At 40.9% G+C, this 14,218-nt stretch overlaps 1 protein-coding gene across 3 annotated transcripts in view; it reads left to right on the top strand.

The window, feature by feature from the left end:
• The first annotated feature begins 325 nt into the window (after nucleotides 1-325).
• The window catches only part of LOC133421975 (myocardin-related transcription factor A-like), a 39,903-nt gene continuing 26,010 nt past the window's right edge, over nucleotides 326-14,218 (top strand). For all 3 annotated transcript variants that reach the window (XM_061711802.1, XM_061711801.1, XM_061711799.1), the window contains exons 1-2: nucleotides 326-975; nucleotides 13,434-13,499. In XM_061711802.1, the coding sequence (XP_061567786.1) occupies nucleotides 846-975; nucleotides 13,434-13,499 (196 nt within the window). In that variant the 5' untranslated portion in view covers nucleotides 326-845. The remainder of the gene's footprint in view (nucleotides 976-13,433; nucleotides 13,500-14,218) is intronic.

The raw sequence follows: 14,218 nt of genomic DNA, 5'->3' as shown, positions 1-14,218 counted from the left end.
TGCAGGAGTAGCTCGGTTTTCTGTGTTTAAGGATTTTAGGCCTTTCGGAAACAACGAAGGATGAATGTTCACACAGGTGCACAACTCTGACACCGCACTGAGCCCAGATCAGAAGTGCTAAGTGAGAGGAATTTGGTGAGGAGGGCGTGCGTGCGCGTGTGTTCGTGTGCGCCTGTCCGTGTCTGTCAGCGGTTGAATGACCGAACAGAGCAACAGCTGTGACGGCAGCCCCAATACACTCACGACATTTGACACATGGAGGCACATACATGTCTCAGTCAGTCTGGTACTGACGAGCCCTGCGCTTCCACGGCTGCACGGGGGCTCTTATTGACTATCAGGGGAGTTTTCTTTCTTTCTTTTTTTGAAAGAAATGGATGGAAGCGGCTGTTTTGAGGAAAACATCTCTTTTGATCATCTTTGATCGTCCTGTGACAAGTTTCCTCCCGTTGAAGGATATTACTCCTTTATTTGACTCATAACTATGGTTACCCAGAGCGGAGCTCAGTAAGAGGATTGCTTTGCTCTGACGGCTGCATAAATCTAGCACCTGAACTCCGAGCTGCTTTTTGAAGGCGCTGCTCCTGCAACTCTGCGTCTCTGTGTAATTTCTCCTCTTTGTGTTCGGCTTTCTTCAGGCCCCACATGTCAGACTGGGGTGGCTTTCTTTCCCTGTTAACTCCATTTTAAGTCAAGACAGACCTAGTATGCTGCACAGAGGGAATGCGGGTGGATACAGCACACCAGTCACTGCCAAACCAACTGAAACTGAAGATCTTACCCATCTCATCATACTTTTGTTGATGAGGCACGCTGATTAGATTTTTAGTCTGGTTTCCCTCGCGATGGTGGAGCATCTCCCGTGTGTTCGCATCAACCCTGCCCCCCTCAGGCCCCAGCCAATCAGCTGCAACATGGATGAGAGCGCCATTCGGTTTGAGTTGGAGCGCCAGGCCTGTCAAAGCCTCAGAAAAGGTGAGATACCCGTTGACTTCATGAATCCTGTCCCACATAAAGGAACACCTTTATATTACTTGTATCATGAATTGGTTTCATGCTCAACTGTAATGCTTTGAGAAAATACACGGAAATACATGTCCTTCACACGCTGCACAGAATAGGTCTTCCTGCATGTGCTGTCCAGGTTTATTTTCTGGGCCGAGGCGTTAAGTGGATCAAATGCTCTACATGTGGCTCGGTTACAGATGGGATGCAGCCAGGCTGTGTGTAACACACTGTTCTGTGAGTGCATGAACTCAGAAACCTGTAGTGCGTCTGCAGCCCTTGCAGACCTCAATCCACAGTAAGCGGACAGTACACTGAAAAGTTTCCCTTCATCAAAGGTGATAAAAATGGAAATTACGGTCAAAAACTTCTTTGTAAAGGCTTGGGCATTGCCATCACGTCAATAGGGTTAAAGGGAGATACAGTGAATATGAGAAAAGTATGTGAACACTTTTGCATTAATTTGCAATAAAATATGATCTAATCTTCCTCTAAATCACCATAGAAGTCAAATGCAATGTGCTTAAGCCTATAACACAAACGAACATTTCTAGAGTCTTTATTGAACACAACCAACAAACGGTCACAGTGCAGGAGGAAAAAGTAAGTGAACTCTTGGAGTTAAGAGATTGTTGAAACTTCTTCGGCACCAAATATTTCGAAGGAGGACTTTAGGTAGACTCTAAAACAAACCTGTACAACATTCATGGGGAGTTTCAGCTCGGACACGTTTGATGTCTGGTGTGAACGGCTGTCATCATGAGGTCATTCCACAGCATCTCTAAAGAAAACTCAACCCAGGGTCTATTAGTAGATGATAATGAGTGTAAAGGGAACCTATCCACACTATCTTTTAAAGGGGACCTATTATGAAAAACACGTTTTCTCTTGCTTTAAAGGAGCTTGAGGCGGGATTGAGGCAGGAGTTATGAAAAAAATTCGTATACGTTTTAAATGAGCCGTCTGTAAGAAATGGCCAAAACTGGTACTGCAGTCACTTTCAAAATATTGTTGAGCGGCGTGTACCCTCCCCCTCCTCCCCCTGACCAGAGGTTTACCAGGTAGGCTGCAGAATGCAGCAGGAACGTAGGCTGCCATGGCTGCGATAATTAGAGCCGAGCTGGCAACCCGGATGCCGAAACAATACTGACTTGGTGATTGGGAGATAGGTGGAGGGTGGAGCTTCAGAAACAATACTGACTTGGTGATTGAGAGATAGGTGGAGGGTGGAGCTTCAGAAACAATACTGACTTGGTGATTGGGAGATAGGTGGAGGGTGGAGCTTCAGAAACAATACTAACTTGGTGATTGGGAGATAGGTGGAGGGTGGAGCTTCAGAAACAATACTGACTTGGTGATTGGGAGATAGGTGGAGGGTGGAGCTTCAGAAACAATACTGACTTGGTGATTGGGAGATAGGTGGAGGGTGGAGCTTCAGAAACAATACTAACTTGGTGATTGGGAGATAGGTGGAGGGTGGAGCTTCAGAAACAATACTGACTTGGTGATTGGGAGATAGGTGGAGGGTGGAGCTTCAGTCCAAAACAAAAAATGACAACATAAACATCAGTTGAGGGCTGCAACTCCTCTTTTTAAACTGGAATATCCTGGCTTGAGTGCTGTTGTCAGTGACATAAGTATTTGAAATGAACATGATTTTTAAAGGTCTGTTGACATATCGGGGTCATTTTATGATTCGTTTTATTATTGCTCTTACATACAGCTCCTTTAAGTTTTCTAGTAATAATATCAGATGAAGCGTTCCAAACCCAAACGAATGAGCCCTCTAGCGTATCTCTCCGTTGCCTTGAACAGGCTGTGTGCTGCAAAATGTGCTGCAATTCGGGCCCAAATTTTCCGAGCTGGGCTGCGGATGTGACGTCACATGACGCTGCATGCGCGTTCTCCCCGTTCTCCCGTGCCGGCTTCGCTGTTGGCTGCAGTACCCCCGGCGGCCGTCGTGGTGAAGGGTGGCGCTAGAGAGTCTACTTTCTTAAAAGGAGCCTCATGCTCCTTTAACATATATAAAGTGGTCTCCCCTCAGCCTGCCAAATCAGAGAAGGAGGAAAGCAACCAAATTCTGCAGTGTCTGTACAGCCGCCCGGATGAGCCGTCCAGTGTGATGTGGATCTACGAGCCGTTCAGATTCTGCTCCCGTCGTTACGTAACGACGGGAGCGATTTACAGAGGTTGACCTCCGATGCATGAAACCACGTCCACAACTAACTCCGCCGGCCGGAGCTTCCGCCATTTTTTCGTAGAGGTGTATCGCGTCATTCAGGCAGCCAATTAGCACAGAGCCTCATTATCATAGGTTAGAGAATGGGAAGATAAAGACATGGCTAAGAGGCTGAATGTCTAATTTATTTAGCAAAAACAATCAAAAGCTTGTTTTTAAGACATTCAAGGCCTGTTTAAAATAGGTATTAGATGCCATAATAGGTCCCCTTTAAGTGAAATGACATTAAAAAAAGTTGCCAGAAGCGCAAAACAGCAATATATTCTGCTCGTCGGTTCCTTTCCCTCCAGTAAGTCAAAGCCATTTTGCTCCAAACATAAATTTCATTGTAATTAAAAACTGCTTTGATTCCCGTTGTTTAGCTCCCTGACAAAACTCTCATGTTTTGGAGAGCAGTGGCTTCGTCTGTGGCGCTCTGCTGATGGAAAAATAGTGAGTTAAACTATTGAACAACTGTTGACACCTTCCTGAGACAGAGGATGTGGGCTGGATGTGTGTTTGTTGACACCTGTCTCTGCTCTTCCTGTGGGATAGCGGGAAGCTGCTTGAGAGGGGGAAGCAACTGCAGTTAGCAGACCTGTGAGAAAAACTTCCAGCTGCCCAGACGGTGTATCTTCTGTTTGCACGTTGACTCTATTGTCTGTATGTGTGTGTGCTCATTCAGAGTGTGGTTAAGCCTTAGATACGGCCTGCACCTACTGAAGAGTCAGTCAATCTGGTACCCTCATGAAAGTTAAACTTCTAAATGAAACTTCAGAGACTCTGTCTACTTGGTAAATTGAGATTTTTCCAATACATGCCATTGACACCCTGGCTCTTCAACGACTTATGTATCACAGGCTCGTGACCAGAGATGTTTGCCAGCTTAGGTGATGTCTTTAAGCTTCAAACGTCCACTTCTAGGAAGTGCAACCTTACTGAAACCATCACCATGTATAGACAGTTTTTAAGCTGGTGCTGAAGAAAATCAATGGTTTAACAAAACTCTTTCAACTTAAATGTTTTTTATGAAAATCCATTGGAAACCATGTTTTGAACTGATGTGGCTCCCAGAAAACAAACTGTAAGAAAGACAAAGCATGAGCTATATATATGCTGGAATATATAAGGCAGTTTTTAAATCTCCAGTTATCAAAACTGGTTTTACACATATTTCTTGAAACATAAAGCATGACTCGGAATCAAGCCACTTAAGATATATCATAGGCAAAGGATGCGCAAAAACTACCTTGCAATACAGGAATTTTGTCTCATATTTTGAGTTGGAGTGCAACTAACAAGAAGGCAGCCAACTTCGGCTTCATCCTGTGAAGGGGTCGCCACTTGGGATTGTTGTGTTCAGCATATTGATTTGGCACACGTTTCTGTGTTGAATGCCCTTCCTGATGCAACACTTTTATCTGGGCCTGCGACTGACACTATGAGTGGCTGGGACAGCGGGGGCAATCTGGGGTTCAGTGTCCTACCCAGAGATAATTATCAATCTATTGATTATTGCTCTGCGACAGCTTCCGACACAAATTCTCTCCAACATGTGCAAATGAAACGCTTAATAAACCAGTAGGTGTCCGCTAAGCGATAGTTGGATAACTGCATTTACCTGTCCAACATAGGGGTCCCAGTTATAGGCCCCCAGCCATTAGGCACTTATTTTGGATTTGGATTAAAAGTTTTATTGTTCATCATATTGCAAGAAGGAATGCTACCGCAGGTCCTTCATCCCCACAGCCATCAGACTCTATAATGACCAACTGTAGCCACCCATGTGCAATAAACCTGTCTCTTTATAAGTGCAATAACCAGTAAATACTTCAAATACCTCAAGTATTTTTGAAAATATTTGTAAATTTTTTGTAAATATTATCCCTTTTTTTTTGTGTTTACTATTTTTTTCTCTCTTGTACTCTTTTTCTGTGTGTGTGTGTTTTGGCTGCTGCACGACTGAATTTCTCCTCTGGGAGATAAATAAAGTCTTCTATTCTATTCTATTTTATTCTCTTAAATCTTTCCTCTTTCTTCAGTTTGCTGTAGGTAAAGGCCTAACGGTGGTTTTCCTTTTTTGAAATGAGTGTTGAGTTAGTGCAGTTCCTTGAATGACCAAAGGGGTTGACTCCAAAAGTGAGTCAAGTTCAATTGACCATGTTGAAAATGTCTAATTTTACAGCAGAAATAAATATATTTACAGCCTGGTACAAAAATCGGTTTTGGTTCGTTTAGCTAGATTTCAGATCAATGATAGTGCTGTTAATTGTACTGACTGGACTGAAACCTTGGTCACAGTTCTGGCTGCAGCAGCAGCTGGAGTCACGGCAGACCTTGGCCAGAGCTCTGGATGGAGCCACAAGTTTCAGATATCAGCTGTTCTTATTTCAGTTATCATTTCCCTGGGGCCTCTGAAACACGAATAGATGAATGGATTCAAGCAGAATGAATGTAAGGTAATGTTACTTAGCGTCATAGTCTCACATGAGCTAAGACAAGAAAAACTCACTAGTTTTTGCCAGTTAACTTTGCCCATTTGTCCATTTTTGGATTAACTGAGGATCATGAGGTTGAGCAGGAATCAGTTCGTGCTTCAAAACTACTCTTCAGAAACCTATTGGTGACATCATACAAGGGTTTGTCAAGGTCTCTTACACAGTCTATGACTTTAGGCAACAAAAGCAGTTGGTAAGAATTAGTGAAACGTCATAGTTTGGGCTAAAATGTACTTTTCTATATACATTATGCTCTGCACTCTCGGTTGCCTTGGTGACATATCCACAGGATATTTTGCAGCACTGAGTCACAAAACCAAATAAAATGCAGTATAGTCTGCAAGTTTGAATAATTGCAAATGCTAAGCAAAGATTTCCTCTCGTGTAGCGCGTGTGGTAATCAACTGTACAGTTAGTCTGCAGAAACTGTCGTCGGGTAAATGTACACTCTCTGCTAGGCAGTGGTATTTGAGCGATGAGGACACTTTCCCAGAACAGATCCTGTATCAGAACATTGCATCACCGTCATGTCATCCCTATGCACAAATCACTCGCCTCAAAAACAAGTGTTTTGTGTATGTGCATGCACCTGGTTATGTTGCATGCTTGCCTATGCGTGCACACAATGCTGCTTCTTTAAGTGGAGGTATCAAAACAAGTGGTCTTTATTTGAGCACATTTTATGCAGACTACTGTGTTTGTGCGTTTTTCGTGCCTGTAGCAAGCATATGTGACAGGGTTTGTTTTGTTAGTTTGCTCATCCTCGCCTGCAGGAGCCAGCAAAAACTTTCTTGCTGCCCAGGGGGAGACACTGCACGATCCTGCGTCAGCCACATCTTCATCCCAGAAATCAAAGACATCTGGATGTTTTTATGTCATGCTACTGCAGGACAGGCTTAGAGACCGACTGAAGATTCTGGGGACAGAAAATGTAGAGAGAAAAAATCTGAATAATGAAACACAAATGTGGACGTTTAAAGTATACAGACATGATGTGAATGAAGGAGAGAGAGGCCGATATGCATGACAAAGACGGAAACTCTTCCCTCTGCTGCCTAAGTGAGACCACAGAGGCATGAAAAAGAAAAAGAAAAGATGAGGCTGGACTGTTTGTTGTTAGGGGCAACCAAGTGAAAGAGGGAGAGAAGGTTGTGTTTTGTCAAAGAATAATGTCGATTTGTCTGGAGATGGACAAAAGCTAGAAGTATGGTCAAAAAGAAAGATGCAGGTTTGAATTCAAATGTAGGGTGAAGATATTTGGCTAAAAACAGTTAGAAACTCAGATTAGTTCAGCACCATTGTTACCTGGTTTTGAAGGGAGCCTATCATAGTTTTCTATATTTTCTGCTGCTGCAGAGTTGAGATGTTAGTAACTTTCCCAAATTTGGGTCATGGGAACAGCAGACTAAGCAGGGAGGCCCAGAGCTCCCTCTCCACAGCCACCTCCTCCAGCTCTTCCGCTGTAATACTGAGGTGTTCCCGGTTCAGCCAAGAGTTACCATCTGCAGTGTGTCCTGGGTCTGTCCCAAGGCGGCGTCTAAGTTAAACATGCCTGAAAGACCTCCCCAGAAGGTGTCTAGGGGCTGTCCTCAACCCACCTACAACACTCTGAGTCACTCCCAGATGACTGGACTTCTCATCAGTCCTGCAAACCTGCAGAACGAGGTCCTTTCATCCGGTTTCATCTATCCTGCAACCTGGAATATTTTTATTAATTACATTTTTGTAATACTCAATGATATATTTTTGCTTGTTGTCTTTTGTTTTATATGTCTTGCTTGTACATACCTTTAGTTTTCTTTTAAAGGCTAGAAGTAATCCTTCCTTGACAATACAGGACTGTCTCAGAAAATTAGAATATTGTGATAAAGTCCTTTTGCAATTGCAATTGAAAAAACAAAAATGTCATACATTCTGGATTCATTACAAATCAACTGAAATATTGCAAGTCTTTTATTATTTTAATATTGCTGATTATGGCTTACAGTTTAAGATTAAGATTCCCAGAATATTAAAATTTTTTGAGATAGGATATTTGAGTTTTCTTAAGCTGTAAGCCATGATCAGCAATATTAAAATAATAAAAGGCTTGCAATATTTCAGTTGATTTTTAATGAATCCAGAATGTATGACATTTTTGTTTTTGTAATTGCATTACAGAAAATCACAATATTCAAATTTTCTGAGACAGTCCTGTATATGAAATATAAGTGGTTCAATACTGTGGTGCACTTCCTCAGTCTAAAGCTTGTGAGCTGCCTGTTTAAAGTCAGAAGAAAGTCTTCCTTTAGGGGGGTTAACTTAAAATGCAATTCAGTTCAATAATACTTTATTAATCCCTGAAGGGGGAAGCACATACTGAATGAAGGAATATTTAAGTTTCATTATTTTGAAGTGCAGTTGTGTGAAGAACCTCTGAGTCGTTCCTGTCTTATAGTGGTCACAGGCGTTGACTGGACTGCCCTTCGTGACCCCCTTTTTTTGTCAAAACTGTGAAACGCCCACCATATGTTAATCCAAGTTAGCCGTGGCTAACAGCTTCTTCAGCCAGTCCATGGAGGAGCTGCGGCGTTCCTGGCGAATGGTTGCAGTCGAATATCCTATTTCAAATGTCGTTTTGGTGGCATAATCAGAGGCACAAATAGCTGATTGCTTAGCATAGCTCTATAGACCCCTTTCCGTGTTTGTAAACAAGCAAGCTGCGCGCGCATTGTTGCGGCAGAAAGACGGAGTTCATCACAGTTTACACCAGCCGATTGACGGAAAAAGATCGTGGAAATTACGTTACTAAACTAACTTTGGCGGATGGAAAGCAACTTCCTTCCCGGAGGAAGATATCACAAAGTGGCCCGATGTCCAATGGCCGGATATTCATCCGTATTTGGTTGAGAAACCTAGTGTTTACACTCAGGAGAAGCTGCGACACTGTCAGCAGCTGTCACAGCTGAAGTTTGTAAAGAATTATGACAGTCAACTGAATGTATTTTATACACTAGACATTTTAAGTTATTATATTATTTCATATTTATTTATCTTATTATTTTTGTTAAATTACTGTGTCCCCTTTGTTTCTTAATGAGTTTCATTAAGCATTGCCTTTGAATGAAAGCCATGTCATGTGTACCTTTGTCTGTGCTGGCTGAATGAAGTTGATAGTTATTTAAAAAAATAAAAATAAATAAAAATTATATGAGCTTTATTGTCCATCCTGCATCTCACATTATCACCATTAATTTACAGAAACCTATTCCCACTAATATGATAAAAAGAAAAACATTAAAAGGCATATAATGCAAAATACTGTTTTTTAAAACTTAGTTCATTATTTTTAGGTAAATTAATTATTTTTATTTGAGGGTTTGTGGGGATTAATATATCTATAATGTACCTGAGTTTGATATACAACACATATAGTGAATATATGTATATTTGTGCAGCATATTTACAGCTGTGGAAGTTGAATGTTTGTAGCTTTAAAAAGAGAAAATCAATACATTTACACAATCAGTGAGGAAAAAACAAATAACTCCGGTAGTTTATTAGCAAAACTTTAATAGTCAAGTAAATCATTAATGGCTGATATTCAATTCATAGTCACAGCTCCAAATCACTGATGAGAAAATAAAAAAATGTCAAGACTTGATGTTATTATTCAGAACCCTTATTTCTTAGATTTTTTCGGAACAACACTTTTGCTAAGGTTTGTGAGACTAGCACACACAATAACAATATCATCTAGAAGGTCAGCCTGTGACAGTGGAATTCTTGTCTGCAAAATTCTGAAGTTCTTCCATCTCCCTATAACACGTTCAACATGTATCCTGACACGTGACAGTTGTCTTGATGTGTCGACCTCCTGTGCAGAAAGTTGCCGTTTGCCTTTGGTGAAAGCTGGAATGCGAAGGGTGGCACCATGAGCTGCAACCTTAATTTCATTAACACTATCAAAAGATGATCCTGTAGAGAGAGCTTCTTGCTGAATATTTTTACACTTCCTGCAATTTTGGTGCACAACCAGTCAAAGAGCACAGATATTATTCTAGTGATAAACAACAGTTGTACCATGTTGCACTTAATATTTGAGTATGAAAATGTAGACTTCTTTAGCTCCTCTTTAAGTCTCTCATTTTCATCTCGCAGCTGTTGATACTTTTCCTGCAGGTTGACGTAGTCACTCTTCAGCTCGGTGTACCTCAGGTTCAGGTCATTGTATTCTGTCCTCGTGACTGGGATGTCCACTTCAGCTTTAGCAGAAAAGAGAACAGTTGAGAATTGAAGACGAGATGGATGGATGGATGGATGGAGAGGTGTATAGAGAACACAAGAGGGGCATTGGAATCAGTAGAGGACAGTTGTGAATAGGAGAGGAGAAAAGGACAGGGACAAGGAGATTTTATTTGTCACATACATAGACATAAGATTAATTGCAACTGTGTTAGTCTACACTGTGCATAAATATGGGTTGTAAAGAAAAGAATGGATGTGGAGATCAGCATAAGGGGAGAATACTCAACATGGTTGAACCATTATACAATGCAATGAGACATGAAATGACACAACAGTGGCTACACTTACTAGGACTGTGATCCATGCCGGTGACTTCCTCTGGAGCTCCAGGAGCAGGAGCAGGTTGATTTGGTGAAGCAACCAGAAGTCTTTCACTCCATTTCTTTTTTCTTTGGTACCTTCACATAAAAAAACTCAAATGAACAAAAATACTGATCTCAAGCTGTAATACAATACATTCCCATCTTAATTATCGGTTATGGTTTGCTTAATACCAAAATAAGTAAACCCTTAATATTCATGAGTTAATCATGTCATTAGGTTAAGCTAAAAACACAAACAGCTAGGTCTCATTTATTGTATTTTACCTTTTGATCTTTGCATCGGGGTTTTGGTTTTGTTTAGTGTATGAAAAAATAGAGGGCACAAAATCAGGACTGTCGTGGTCCAGTGACATCTCACCTGTAAAAAGAAAGAAACACATTAGCCAAATAACACCAGATAACCACTTTTCAAGTTTCTTAAGTGTTCTGAGATGCTCAAATCAGAGAAAAGACAACCAGGGCACACATCCTAAACAACAATGATGCTAGAGCGTTAACGCTGTTAAGTTACGTGGAGCTGCTGTACACCCATGGATCTATAATATTAATAATATTAATAATATTAATAATTATTATGTACACCACACTGAAGCTCTCAGCTGTATAAGTTAGCTACTAGCTAGCACCAGTAGTAAACTTACAGTCTATGGTAGCAAACACTTACAATACACTTACTCTACCTACAGCTACTCAATTAAAGGCATTCAAGTAAAGCTGAACCAGATAGCCACGATAACTCACCAGATATGAAATGAGCACTGCAAACGCGGGCATGCTTGATGATCCTCGGTCCAGTCGGTGCTTTTGAAATGGCCTGTTTCCTCTGGGAATTGCAAAAAAATTATGTTCCTCGGGATTTCGATTTGTACACCCGTACACACAACAGCTGGTGGGCATGTTGTTCTTCTATAACGTTACTGCAACTCCAAAAACGCAACTTAAGAAACAAATCTTCCCTCGCTCTATTCAAACTCATGCAACTTCTTCAGCACTTCCGCCGCAACAATGCGCGCGCATCCTGTGATGACGTAGGCTGGAAAGGGGTCTATAGCATGATGATGGATGATGAGGAAGTGATGATAGCTAGCCATTGGCTGAGCTGGCTGCCAATCAAAACCGTAATATATCATAATTACTCATACATAATACTGCTAAATATACACTTGTTTGTTTATATAAATTAACTGGACGTGGTTAAAAAATAAAAAAAAGGACAGCAAACACGTTTTTGGAACCAGGGCACGAATATGTTTAATGGGGATCTAGACTAATGACTGTTAGCTCAGCGTCAGATTCTCTATCAGCAAACAGCGACTGAGAATGAGCTGCACATAGAAGTGAATTTCCAACATCTGAAAAAACTCAAACCTTGAAAATGTCATAAGTCGTTGACCAAACGTCACGTCCATTCTTATGTAACTTTCTCAACACGGATGTTTTGCAATAAAGACGTAGTGACAGAGTAAGCAGTCTGTTATGTGAGACAGTGTTTGTTAGAACCAACTTTTTTTTTATCATTTATACCTGGTATTAAAAAAATGATAATTAACTGAAGTTGTTTAAAGCCGTCCTACAAAGTAATACAAGTAATACAATGTTCACAGCGTTCACTAGAACTGCTGTGAAGCACAAATGAGTCTTGGCTCGTTTCAGATGGTGAAAATTCCCTCTTTTATGGCATCATTAGCTGTAAGCTGGTTGCTCATATCCCAATCAGATCGACTTCCTAATACTTTTAACTTTGAATGCCGTCTACTAGAAGGTGAAATGGGATTTCAGCTTTTCCGATGCCCTAAGCAACCAACTTTCCTTTATCCTTAATACTGTCTGGTACCACAGGCTCCCACTTTACTGTAAAAATGATCATGAGCGGGAGCTTAGAGCGACGCAATCAGTGTTTTTGAAGAACTCTGATTAACAATAAGTTAGTGATTACCTGACTTTGTAGCTCATTGGCTTTGTCTGGTGTTCCAGATCTCCCACTTTCTTTCAAAAATAAAGTAGCTCTACGACTATTTGTTACATAATAATTAGCTCTTTGGTGTGCCAGTCTGTTTATTACTTACTTGGCATGTGCCCCTCATTTCAGTAGCAGTTCTTCTACAAATCAGGCGATAAGTATAATCCTGTTGGTTTTATGTCCTTGCCTGGTGATCAAGTGACCCCACTTGGGGCCTGCTGGTGAAAGACGAGCTTCTGTGAGAATGTCATGAGGGACAAACTGGCTCAGGCCAGAAGGTACAGCTGTAAATTCAGACTTTATGGATTTGTCCTTTCAGATCAAAGATCAGACATAATGACCAAGCAGGGAGTTGAAGTTTTTTCGTCAGCGAATTAAAGTTAAATCCAAATAAACACGTTCAAATGTTACAGCTACAGATTTGAGCTTTTATCGGAGCTGCACATGGTTGGGCAACGTGAAAAGATTTTCTCTAGTAAAAATGCTGCCAGCTGCCGCTGATCTCATGATACAGGTTGATGTGATCGTATTAGATAATCATTTCCTGTCACAATTGTAGTCAAGTCTCTCACAACAACATTTTGCAGATGTATTGTCATTTGAGGAACGGTGAGGCTGGAGCAGGACAGGTAAAGAGCTTCTGTGTGTCTTTGACAGAGTAAATCATTGATGAAAACCTGCGATAATCGTGTAAATAAATTTATGGTTAAATTATTCAATGTTACTATTTTTTTTTTTTACATTCTCTGCAATGCCCAAATGTCAAAGGCTGGTGTGCTGTTGTCTAATCAAAAATGTGAAACAGGAAACTGTTAGTTTGTATGCCGGCGTGTGTGTTTGACTTCCCTTTGTAGTGTGTGACACAACCTTTGTGGATCCTTTCAAAGAACACCACGAATTTGAGCTGCAGCCAACAGGGTAGAAATGTAACTTTTATTGCCTCTTATGTTTTAGATTTAAGCTTTTAAATTCCTCTTTTAAACCTTCAAGCATTGTAGCTACCGTTTTTTTTCTAAAAGTGACTCACAAAGAAGCAAGAAATGATGCACAAGTTGCTCTTTGATGGTTTCTGTTCATTCTGCAGTTTCTTACTTTTGCGATCTCCTCTGTTTGTGTGTGTGTGTTTGTGTCTTTGTGTGCAGTTCTGCAGCTTAAGTTGCAACAGAGACGAACCAGAGACGAACTGGTCAGCCAGGGGATCATGCCACGTGAGTAGATGATACAGTAGCAAACACAAACCTTCATGGTTTTTGTGAAATTTCAAGGTAAACTCAAAGTGTGTATCACACCAAGTAAACCTGCTGTTATACATCGAAGATACCAAAAAGGCCACTAGAATAACTTTACATATAAAACATATAAAATGCAATAGAAAATAATTAGTTCCCACAATGATATTCAACTAAAAATAACATCGGTATAAAACCATTTTACTCATTGTGAGCAGCTAAAAACACTGCCGACTGAGAAGTCTGCCGTTTTCACAAGAGTGGCTTCGTTTTGAGGTTTCCCCTTCAGTCAGCACCGAGAGAATCTGCCACGCTGTTTCAAACTCAGGCTCAATCTCTGCACCTGAGCTCTTCTGAAGTCTTTTGGATTGCGGTTAAGACGGTGCCATCGTCTCCAGACAGACGACAGTTTCGATCTTCAAAGCCGGTGAATCAAAGTCATACTGCAACTGCCACTGCCAAGTCCCCTGAACTGCTTTTCAGCTGCTTGAGAGATAATAGCCCTTTAACCATTCAGCTCAAGAATGCTGACAACTGCTTCCCTTTTGTACCTTTCCATTTCATTCATTCATTCATTCATTCATTCATTCATTCATTCATTCATTCATTTATTCATTCATTCATTCATATATACATTTTATGTATTCTGATTATTTTGTTTTTGTTTTAACCTGTTTGAACTAAATAAGACTTTGAGA

Source organism: Cololabis saira, chromosome 21, assembly GCF_033807715.1.
Source record: "Cololabis saira isolate AMF1-May2022 chromosome 21, fColSai1.1, whole genome shotgun sequence".
Lineage (NCBI taxonomy): Eukaryota > Metazoa > Chordata > Actinopteri > Beloniformes > Belonidae > Cololabis > Cololabis saira.
Note: the sequence above shows the minus strand (reverse complement) of the source record. Positions and strands in the feature narration are given on the sequence as shown.